Source organism: Spinacia oleracea, chromosome 2 (assembly GCF_020520425.1).
Source record: "Spinacia oleracea cultivar Varoflay chromosome 2, BTI_SOV_V1, whole genome shotgun sequence".
Taxonomy (NCBI): Eukaryota; Viridiplantae; Streptophyta; class Magnoliopsida; order Caryophyllales; family Amaranthaceae; genus Spinacia; species Spinacia oleracea.
The window spans coordinates 96,999,090-97,011,647 of record NC_079488.1 but is presented as its reverse complement, the minus strand read 5'-3'; the positions used below and the strand labels follow the sequence as shown (position 1 = coordinate 97,011,647).

At 33.4% G+C, this 12,558-nt stretch overlaps 1 protein-coding gene across 1 annotated transcript; it reads left to right on the top strand.

Moving 5' to 3' along the window:
* Nucleotides 1-7,956: 7,956 nt before the first annotated feature.
* Nucleotides 7,957-10,284, top strand: LOC110787620 (cytochrome P450 76AD1). The gene is made up of 2 exons (XM_021992249.2): nucleotides 7,957-8,916; nucleotides 9,480-10,284. Exons 1-2 carry the CDS (start codon nucleotides 8,017-8,019, stop codon nucleotides 10,086-10,088), a joined length of 1,509 nt encoding a protein of 502 aa, XP_021847941.1. The 5' UTR covers nucleotides 7,957-8,016; the 3' UTR covers nucleotides 10,089-10,284.
* Nucleotides 10,285-12,558: the final 2,274 nt, after the last annotated feature.

The following is a 12,558-nucleotide window of genomic DNA, read 5'->3' as shown; positions in this document are numbered from 1 at the left end:
ATCTTATTTTAATGAATTCAACTCACTCTCCTAAAATTATGTACCGATCAAAATGTATCTCTTTTTAAAATACAAAATTAGTACAACATTCCTAAAACTCTAAAAGTATAATATTTGATCCCACTACTTAATTCTTTTATTCCCTCAATTTCATACTTATCCCACTACTTAATTCTCATTCCCTCCATTTTATACTTGCAATCGTCTAAGTGGCACACTTGTCAAGGGCAAGGCACTAGTTTAACCGTAATTATACACAATTATGTATTACTAAAAACTTTAAAAAAAAAATTAATGTTTGAAAAATATACATGAAGACTAATCTAACAACGTATTTGATTTTATATATTAGTAAGAAAATTGGTCAAAGCGAATATAAGAATAGTGCAAAAGTTAAAATGCTGAAAGTATTATGAAATAAAGAGAATAATGCTTAATATTATTAAAATAACTATCAATAATAATAAATTTATACCTAGTATTTAAAAAGGATAACCATTGATTATTATATGATAAGTGTCATCTCCATCTTATTGATTATTATAGAAATACTTATTTTACAGCTTCAACAACTCTTTCACTCTATCTTGCTCATTCAACATCGATTCACCATTTAATTTATACATTCGATAATTCAACCTCTTCCATTCCATTTCCCGCTTTAACACTCATAATTCACCATCTAATGTATACGGAGTACATTTTTTCGACTTTCAAATTTTACCTCTATATAAATCATATATTCGCACTAAAATCGCAAACCCTCAATAAAATTAGCACTTTGAAAAACGGGTTTAATAACCACTACATAAGTGCTCGTTCATTGAACGGACTCAAAAGCTAGTTAATACAATTTAGGAACTCGATTAGAGCATCAATTGTAATGGGCCCACTCTTAAAGAGAGAGAAAATTTAAGAGTTAGCTCTTAATAAAAAGGAGCTAACTCTTAGCTACCTCTTATTTAGAGGTTGATTAAGACATCCTCTAAATAAGAGGTAACTCTTAGAAATAAGAGTGGGGTGAGGTGGATGGTTGTGAAAATATTATATTTGTTTTTGACATTTTTGTTAAAAAATAATAAAAATAAATGTATGTAAAAGGTGTTTAAGGGGAGTAACTAAGAGATTGTTATTTCTTGGACTTTTTAATAGGTACCTCTTATTAGGAGAGGGTGATGAGGTGGATGAAGAGAGAGATTAAGAGTGGGTAAATAAGAGTGACCCTTATAATTGATGCTCAGCATCAATTATAAGCTAACTCTTATTTGCCCCCTCTTAGTCCCTTCTCTCATCCACATCACCACCATCTCTTAATAAGAGTTATCCATCAAAAAACCCAAGAAATAGACTATCTCTTATTTACTACCTCTTAACTACCTTTTTACATATTTTTCCTTTTTAAAAAGAAAATAAAAATCACAAAACAAACACAAACCTCCACCTCATCCCCACTCTTATTTCTAAGAGCTACCTCTTATTTAAAGGATGTCTCAATCAACCTCTAAATAAAAGGGGCTAAGAGTTACCACATTTTATCTAAGAGCTAACTCTTAAAGAAAGAGAAAAATTAAGAGGGGACTAAGAGATAGCTAATATTGATAGTAATATAGTGGACACCATGTGATTTTAGGATAAACGGCGTGCAAAGGTGGCTATGACGTGGATGACTTCTAAAGTATTCATTAATATGAAGCATCCAAATGGCAAGCTTAAATTCAGTGCATTGCCGTTGATGTTATTTGACTACACTCTTGGAAACATATGGAATCATTACACTGCTGTTACATTTACATTTATTAGTTACACCATTCAACAGATCGCGGCACGTTATAAAGCTGGAATCAGACTATATGATAAAACACTCTTAACACTTAAGTATAATTTGACAAGTATAATGCTGGCAACTCGAATGAACTTAAGTATAATTTGATACGAAAGTAAAAATAATTGCTTGAAAATACTTATTTGAGTAACATCAATGTAGATAATATAGTACGGACTACGGAGTAGTAATCTCGATCATCTCGGACACAAACTTGTATTTTTCTTCGTAAATTTTCATCAAATAATCCAAAAACAGGAAAAGGTGGATGTACCATTATTCCATTACCACTACTAATTTTAAGGCATTTGCATATTGTGGTGAAGTTGTCGGTTGGTAATTGAAAGTTACTCACTCATAGAAGGAACTTAGTATTATTAAACTAGTAATAAATAAAAATTAAAGTAATAGGTAGTACAAATTATATAGTTAATTATATATAAAGTGGAATTGTGCATTTGTGCATCCGGCGTTGTCAAAATACAATGGTGGTGCGTGCCAAGTTGCCAACTGCATAACCATGGACCATCGTCAATTCAAGTGTGTCGCTGTTTTAAATGATGAATGCCTTAATATGAAGCCGCCTGCGTAACTGCTTCGGCGTCTTGGCATGACAGCGATGGACCTGATAATACTATCAACGAATTATATTAGATAAGGATTTATACACTATTATAATTTTACATAACATCTACTCGATTGTATACGCTTTTTTATCGGTAGAAAGAAGAGGTTTAATTAGACAACCAATTGAGGTTGACATGAGTGGTTAAGGGCTTCTTGCTCTTTAACCAAGGTCTCGAGTTCGAGTCTTCCGCCCCATAATCCATGCAGTGAATATATAGCTTCTCGTGTATTAGTAATTCTGGTCTCCAAATTAGCTAAGATGGTAGCTGCAGAACAAATAGAGCATCGCTATTTATGGTCGCGGGTTCGAAGGAATTACCATACATTTCTTTATCTATTTTTTTTTTTGACGACCAGTACTACTTTTTCAAAGCATTTCATATATTCACTTCATTTAAATGTTAACAATAAAAGTATATTTTTAACATTTTTTTTTTTTTGCGAATGGGCGAAAGTGCTATGTAAATATAAATGAGGATGGGGATTCGAGCAAGTAAATTATAGACAAGCCTTCGATGTTAACCGCTATTATTAGTAGAATTTAGCAATTTATGCTCATATTCAAGCGATTTCCTGTACACATAAAAAAAAAGGATAAATTGATATATGTATTGTTTGTATGCAAATTTTATCTACGTGATATCCTATTATTTTATTATATTCTATATTTATATGTCAACATAGGTCAATTTGAAAAAGATAAGCATTGAAATATTACTTATATTTAATTTTAGTAAATACGACTTCAATCTATGTTAAAAAAATTACAGGTCTAAAAAATATAAAAAAGCAATGCATTTGTTTTGGCCCACCCAATACAAAAATCCTGGATCCGCCATTGTGCCCATCGAGAACCCAAGCAAACTCCCGCGGAAGATTAGTCCACTCGTCGAAGGCGGTGGAAACTCCTCGTAGTAGAACCAAAAAAAACATATAAAGAGGTCAAAGGTGTGTAAATTATAAACTCACATACGTATTACGTGTGCCTGGCCAAGAGCACCATTCATCTTGACTACTTGTATCGTTGTATCATTGTATGACTACCACCCACATCACCCTAATTAGCTAGCCTTTAAACTAGTGGCTAAGCCACAACAGATCAATAAAAACAAAAATTATAGAAACTCGTTATTATTGGCAGTTTTCCTGCTTTATTTACTACATGATTTCTTAATAATCTTTACAAATAATTTCAGCACACATATTAAGATAAGTGGGAGAAAATGGGTAAACATATGAGTAAGGTTAATAAAATATAAGTAAAGTATTAGGGAGAATGTAAAAAAGTAAGTGTAAAAAAAACATTCAATAAAATAAATAAGAGAAAGTGAGTAGAAATATGTAAAGTTTTAAGGTAAGATGATAACATGGTACGTTTCATCCAAAAGTAATTTAAATTATTAGGTAAAAAACATTAAAAACGTACGAAAACGCGCGAAAAATGTAAACAACATTAGGGCTCCGTTTAGTAGGGCGTAAAACGTTTTCATAGAAAACGATTTTCCCCTTTTCAATCATTTTACGTTGTTTGGTTGGGTAAGGGACGTAAAACCATTTTCCATGACTCTCTCAAGGGTGGAAAATACTGACCACTTTTCCTTCTTTCCTCCTTACCTCCCTCTCCTTTCTTCCCCGCAATCTTCACCATCTTCTCCCATTTTCCTTTAAGTTACCAAACAAAGGAAAACTAGTTTGGAATTGTGTTTTCCCTTGAAAAATGTTTTCCATGGAAAATCATTTTACAATGAAAACGTTTTACACCCTACCAAACGGAGCCTAAAACTTTGTTAATTGACCACTTCCCTGGAAAACATTGCTTCGTCCATGGTCTAATTAAACCGTCTCAAATATTAGGCAATTGCTGCCTAACAAAGCCTAGCTAGTAGCTAGAGCAAGGTACGTGATTAACTTAAAGTGTGGAATTTTTGTGGTGTTGGAGGATTTTGATTTGAGAAAATAGTAAAGATAAGAAAAAGTTGGTGAGCGGGGGATCAATAATAATGCTTTTATAATGCGTATGAACTGCGTAGACCAAATACAGTAATAATTATGAAATTAAAGACAACTTTCAAAATTAGATTGCATGTATTTTTTATTTTATTTTATTTTTAATAATACTCCGTATTGCTTTACTCTAAAGCATTTCTCTTTGATTTTGGATCTTGCATAATTATGGGACCGGGTTCGGTAAACACTCATCTTGCGCTTTATCCTTTTATCATTGTCTCCCTAAATTGTTTGGTAAGCCCATGCCCTCCACACCCTCCATTACTACTAACAATAAACATTACTATAAGCCAATAAACACGCGAAATGAATTCCTTAAAATTATAAAATCCTTTCTTTATATAGATCCCGTTAACAGTATAATCAGCATGTTAGCGTTGGGACTTGGGAGTGGGTGTTTCACATTAAAGAAACGGAGGAAGGTTGATTTACATAAGAAATACTCTGTATAAGATTAGTGCATGAGTTACTCCGCCTATCACCAATTGTGTTTATGATAAAAATCTTATTGAACTTGTTTCTGACCCAATAAAGTTTATCAAGATCTTTATATCAAAATTGCGAAAATCTCAACCTAATACTCCATATGTTCTTATTTACATGACAATTATTCAGTCATGCACCTTTGTCAATGTACGATTTCAAACATTAATATCTTTAATTTATGGATAGAAAAAATTATAAAAAGTTGATATTTAAAAAATATTTATTTAGACGAATCTAACAAGATCCTACACGTATAAATCTCAAAAGGATATAAAAAAAGATTGTATGAATAGTGTAAAAAACACAACTGTGTCATGTAAAAAGAATGAAGGAAGTATTAAGTATACAATACGAACTACAAAGTATAATAAAAATACAGGATTATTAATTAATCAAATGTCCTAATGGAGTTCCTTAACTAGAGGAGGATCGAGAATATATTCTTCCACAATTACTAACTCATGGCATTTTAAGTTTTGTTTATAGTTTATACTATTAAAAAATCACATTATATTGAAAGAACTCTAACAAAATGACAGTTAATAATCCTATCGACTATCGAGTAGTAAAACCAATTGCATCGAAAATAAGACCCAAGTATGAGTATGAACAATTATATGAAGGTACTCCGTAATAAGCTAGGTAGGGTTCTTTCAAAACTAGTAACATGTAAGCAATTAATCGCTTCACACAATGGCCGCCTTCAAAGTTGAAATGGTATTGAACGGCCAATATTTGATGTATCTCCCAGTTTCCCATTTTATTTATGGCGCTGTTTTGAGCAAAGTCCTACGAAATACATGGTTACCCAAAATAGAAAGCGCATTCCCACAACGTACATCAAGCATTTCTCCATCCGTTGGACAACTTGATGAGCTTTCCAACTTGCATTATTTTCTCGCATGTGTTATCGTCTAATTCCTCAATCCATATACAATAAGTGGATGGCCGTTTCAAACTGAAATATTTGTTGAATTAAAAATCCACCTACAACAAGTGGATGAGGTTGTTTTTTCGGATATCAGATATGTGTGGCAACACACATAAGCTAAAAGACAAATAGCTAAAAGACAAAAAAGGAAGTACTATTTATGTTAAAAAAGTACCATTCTGTAAAAAAAAAGTACCATTCAGTTAAAAAAAGTACCATTTTTGTTTTAAAAAGTACCATTTAATTTCTTTTTTGTCATTTTTCTTATTTTGTCTTTTGCTATAATATGCATTTGTCCACACATATCTGATATCCGAAAATACTTCCTCCAAGTGGATAGCCGTTTCAAACTGAAATGTATGTTGAATTAAAAAACAAGTATTCACCCTATTCGCTAGTACTAATATTCAAATAGTTTCTTTCAAAAAGTTAGGTGTAATTTTCTTCATCTAATTTCGTTTTTTTGTTAGAAGGAATCAAACTTTACACGAGACTTCATTATCACTATCACCCCTTACTACCAAATACCAATAAATCCAACCTTCAAAGTTAATTAGATACTACGTAAATATACAAAAGGTGTCAGTTAAATAAGGTCATTAACGATTACTCTTTTATGTATTAATTTTGTCTTCACCTTTCCTACTAGATATCTTAGTTTGTCAGCAACTTTGGCTTGGCATGGAACCAATAATCTTATGTTGACTCCGATCTCAAATATGAGTTATTGTCAATTTAATTAAGTTGAGTTTATATAATTCCTAACAGAGTGGGTTGTTGTTTCAAACTCAAATGCATGTTGAATAAATAAAAATGAAAAAAAAAAAAAAAAAAAACTTTGCACTAGGACGTGGCTAGTACTACCTCCGTTTCAAAATAATTTTTATACTTTTCGTTTTAGTTTGTTTTACGATATTTTTTGCATTTTTTATTCTAATTTTGGACATGAAAAATTACTATCTTACCCTTCTTACCCACAACTTTTATAACTTTGCACCATTTTCTCTTACTTCATTCTTTTTTTTTCTTACACTCACCCACCTTTTTACACATCTATCTTATTTTAACCATATACCTACCTTTTTACACACTCTCCTTTTTTTTCTTAATATTTGTATAAATAACAACGGTAAAAATCTTTATGAAACGGACGTAGTAAGTAATATTCAAATACTCCAGTTTCTTTCAAAAATTTAAGTGCAATTTCCGCGTTTGTATTAGAAGGGGATCATTTGGAGTTGAGATTTCACTATTAACATCTCACCTTACCATGTTTGTTTGGATTGGGATCCCACCTTGAATCAGTGAGGAAGGTCGAATCGGTAGAATCGGGTCATAAGATCGTAAGATTCTACAAAATTGTAAAAAGTAGTAGAAAATGCTGCTAAATAAATAAATAGGGTTACATATCTATCAAACAATATGGATGCTAAATATGTATTATTTTTTTGACACATAATATTGATATTTTAAAGCTAATATGGCTTTGTAATAGTTATATAGATTACATCAGAGAAATATTTTCGTTTATGAAGTTGGGATATCAATTTTTAGGCTTAAGAGAAATTTAGTTGCTTTAGGAATCATTTTAAGAAGTAAAAAGTTGGATCGCCCGATCCTGCACGATCTTGTACGATCCTATACGATCCTGCTCCAATCTTGTACGATCCTAACCGGTCCTGCACCTAGGATCTTACGATCCTATTACAATCCCACCGATCCTATAGAACTTATTAATCCTGCTACGATCACACCATCCCTATGATTCTGCTTGCGATCTGGATTGTTTTGCAAAAAATGGATCGTAGTGATCCTACGATCCGGATTGCGATTCTAACAATGAACCTTACTACCAAGAGTCTGACCGACCTACAAAGCTAATTAGATATATTTCCAATAGGTGTTAGGTGTTAGTTCAATAAGGTCATTTACGATTACTCTTTTGTGTAGCAATTTTTTCTTCACCCTTTTAGCTTAGGAAGCTGCTGATGTCAATTATAAAAGACATCGTAGTTGACCATCCACTTTTTCTAAGACCACAATAAGTCATGAACCCGGAAACTCCTATATATAGCAAATATAGTAAGAGTCATATCCAAGCTCATCACAAAAGATAAGCTGAACACACAAAATTACTAAAATTATGGATAATTACACAAGCTTGTTAATTATTTTCTCTTTTGTTTGGTTTATCTTTTATCTTTACAAGCTGATTTCAAATTCCTCAAAACTCACTTCAAATGGTAACTCTAGGCTTCCTCCTGGTCCAAAATCTGTACCAATCCTAGGTAACTTACTTCATCTTGGCGATTCGCCTCACCGTTACTTAGCCAATCTTGCTACAACTTATGGCCCTTTAATCTCTGTTAAATTTGGTAGTATTACAACTATTGTTGTATCCTCTTCTGCAGTAGCCAAAGAAATGTTCCAAAAACATGACCTTACACTCTCTAGTAGGCAAGTTTCCGCCGCGGTACGCTCAAACGGGCACGACAAATTCTCCGTAGCATGGCTGCCCGTTTGCGCAAAATGGCGTACCCTTAGAAAGATCTCAGCCGTCCAATTGTTCTCCTCGCAAAGGCTTGACGCCAGTCAAGCCCTTAGACAAGAAAAAGTGTCTGAACTTATGGTTCACGTTAAGGAATGTTGTAAAACAGGGGAAGCACTTGATGTTGGTGGAGTTGCTTTTACAACATCCCTAAATTTGTTGTCCAACACGTTTTTCTCGTTCGATTTGGCTAACTATACTTCGAGTGATACAGGGGAGTTTAAGGAGCTTGTTTGGAGTATTATGAAGGAGATTGGAAAGCCTAATTTGGTTGATTGTTTTCCTATCTTAAGGTTCTTAAGTATGTTTAGTGTTAATAATAATTTGATGGGGTGTGGGAATAAATTGAACGAGGTTTTTGAAGATATCATAGACAAGAGATTGAAAAGTAATGGTGTTTGTGGAAATGATGGTGATGTGTTGGATACACTTCTTAGAGTCATGAAGGAGAATGATTCTGACTTGAGTCTTGATGATATTAAGCACCTTCTCATGGTAAGTTAATTTATTTTTTTCAATATTAATTAATTAAGTTTTTGCCCATTATAAAGAAGGTGAAAATAAAAATCTTAAGCATAATCGAGCATTAGTAACAGTTCTGATAAACGCGTGCTTATATGAGACACAACTAGGGGTTGACAACCAATACTATTCGTAAACAATTTAAAATCAGCTCGGTAAAAGTTCGGTTCGTTTATAAACGCACCGAATTCGAGTTCAGTAGGAGTCTGGTAGGAATCTTTATTTGTTACCGAACTCGAGTTCAGTAGGAGTCCGGTAGGAATCTTTATCTGTTACGTACGCATCATCATTTTACCAAACTAGTTGCTTCTAGAGGTGACAAAACATACTACGATGGTCAGTAAAATCAATATTCAGATATTAGGTTGTTGCAAATTCTCTTTATGATTAGTGTTAACAGGGAGTGTTAAATTGATTAAACTAATGTTATCCATAAAGTAGCTAGCAGACATAAAATGATGGTTAACATTATAATTAAAAACCATGATTAAAGTTTTGACTTTTAACTAATCATGATTACATGTTGTATGTAACAGGATTTCTTTACAGCAGGGACAGATACCACCTCCAGTACATTAGAGTGGGCAATGACAGAACTCCTCCACAACCCGGAAAAAATGGCAACGGCACAAGCCGAATTGAAACAAGTGCTCGGCGAGAACAAGACGATCATCGGAGAATCGGACATTTCAAAGCTTCCTTATTTACAAGCCATAGTGAAAGAGACTTTAAGGATGCACCCACCAACCGTGTTTCTACTACCACGTAAAGCAAACAATGACGTAGAATTATATGGTTACATCGTGCCTAAAAATGCACAAATATTCGTAAACCTATGGGCTATTTCGCGAGATCCTAATCACTGGGTAAATCCGGATTTATTTTCACCCGAAAGGTTTATGGAACGCGATATTGATATGAAGGGACAGGATTTCGGACTTATTCCGTTTGGAGCAGGGAGAAGGATATGTCCCGGAGATACGTTAGCGTTCCGAATGTTGAATCTTATGTTGGGGAATCTTCTTCATGGTTTTAATTGGAAGGTTGGAGATGGGATCAAACCTCAAGATTTGGATATGAGTGATAAATTTGGGATTACTATACAGAAAGCTATACCTCTTCGTGCCATTCCACTTCCTAAGTAAAACAGATCAAATTAACTATAGTATAGAACTAGAACTATATGCTTTATCAAATAAAATGGGTTGATTACTTCGATTATAACTTCATTCGATTTTAATTTACAGTTGAAATGTTTTAATTGTATTCGTGCTGATTATGTTAAAACTTACAAAGTGTACCCTCGAATGATAAAATAATAAGAAATCAATTAATCATTAAGGTGGCCGTTCGTTTCCCTTTTTCCTTTTTAGCTTTCTGTTTTAAAAAATAGAAACAAAAATATGAAAGCCATATCTATAAATTAATTCCATTTTTTGTTGTTACCTTTTAAAATTAACATGATTGACATAGGTATATATGTTTGTAGTTAATAATTTAATCTAAATCATATGACTTTTAACATCATAAACTCAAAACTGAAAATAAAGAAAGATTAAGTGTCAGTTAGTTACCGTAAATTATGGAAACCCAAAGTAATTTTCATTTTTTTCCTTCACCAGTTTACAAAATCAACATAATTGTCAAAACCTTGTCGGTATGACTAATTTAAAATTCATTATTCAATACTTCCTCTGTTTTTTAATACTCGATCGATCGCAACGCTTGGACTTTCTACACTATTCTCATATTCTACGTACTTTGACTATGATTGGTGATTTATATGTAAAATAAAACATAATCATGTGAAATCTTGTTAGGTTCGTGTCAATGTGTATTTTCAAAATATTAACATTTTATATTTTTTTCTTAAAGAGAATTAAATATATTAATGATTAAATTTGTACATTGATATGTGTAAAACCGGAGATAAGGAAACTAAAGGGGTCTAAGTTATCCTTCTTTTCACCGCTTAGGGTCTAAGTTTTATTTTTTCACCGTTTGGAGTCTATCTTTAATTCTGGTAAATTAACTCGTGTTTAACTCACCCTTAACCATATATAAATTAAAAAATATATATTTATATACATATATATTAACTGCTATTTTAAAAAAAAAATTGAGGGGTACTAATATTTTAATTAACTAGTAAAAATAAAGAAAAATTCCCATTATAAATTACCTAGGCGTTGAAAGAAAATATAACTGGATTACGGAGTACTAATTACCTACCAAAGTAATACGAAGTACCTTTCAACAATAAAAAAAATCTAAATAAATAAAAAGTTACTCAGCCTAATACAGTAGTACTCCAACACGATTATTGCATGAAACATAAACAAAATGCCTCAAAGTCATTCTCCTATTTGATTGACGTTCAGGGTTCTAAATTTTTTTATTTTTTTTAATTAAAAGCACAATTGACAGTAATTTAAGATTTTTAACGCTATAAATAAATTAAAAATCTTTATAGCGCTATACACTAAAAATCCTAAAATTAATTCCTCAATTCATAAAAGTTTCTTTAATTTTTTTTAAATTTCTTTTTTGGTTTTTTTTATAGTGGCTGTGCATCATATTTAGTGATAAGGGCCATTAAGGCATTAAAGGCCCAGACAATATCCCGTTGAATAGTACTCCGTAGCAAAGAAAATTGGAGTGTGGGTGCAAACTGCAAAGTCTAACTAAGTTGGCGGCAAACTGGCAAAGCATCACTCCATATTCCATAAGATGATAAGAAAGAAAAGTGTGTGTAATCGTGTAAACTGTATAGTATAAGGGTGTAATCGTGTAAGGCTCAAACAAATACGTAGTACATAGGATGCCACATGTTTGCGGCCAAATAATAACGTATCGCTATTCGGCGTCCTCATTCGCTAAAAACGTCCGCGTATTTTACATGAAAGTACAATTGTGCCCTTATAAAATCTACCCCACAATTTCACAATTTACCAAAATCTTTCACCCTTCCTCTTTCTCCGATATCATTCATTATCATTATTCCATTGCCTCAAAGAGGCTCTCGCAACAAGCGGGGTAAGGGGAGTCGGGCGTACGCAACCTTACCCTTGCAATTGCAGAGAGGTTGTTTTCAATTGATCGACCCAAAAGCGATAACGGGACGACCATCTTCTACTTCATGGAAAGGAAGCAAAGAGGTTTTAAGAGCCATTTTGATTTAGTCCATTACATCCCAAAGTCAAAATAACAAATGAATCTTTGGCTCCATCAGAAATAGACATCATCTTTCTCCGGTATGTGAAAATACATTTCGGCAAAAAAATTCGGTAGCCCCCACCACATCCACCACCCTACCCATCACCACACCCCTCACCGTCACCACCACACCCTCCCCGTCATTACCACCTCGCAGTTGCCTGCAGTCACCACCACCCCCCTCCCCGTCACTACCACCCCGCAACAGTCTGCAGCCACTACCACCCCCATTCCCGTCACCACCACTATCATCTTCACCACCGTATTCACCTGCGAACCACCATCGTCACCAGAGCACCAATATCGTCACCCGCGCACCACCATCATCTTCACCATTTTTTCGTCTTTCCTCCACCTTTTCTGCAACACTTTGACGCGCGACACCAGTATCGTACCTCA

Bases quoted from the DNA above. Each gene is read 5' to 3' on its own strand.
- LOC110787620 (XM_021992249.2), top strand. From the start codon at position 8,017: ATGGATAATTACACAAGCTTGTTAATTATTTTCTCTTTTGTTTGGTTT. The intron at 8,917-9,479 runs GTAAGTTAATTT...TGTATGTAACAG, and splicing joins ATATTAAGCACCTTCTCATG to GATTTCTTTACAGCAGGGAC.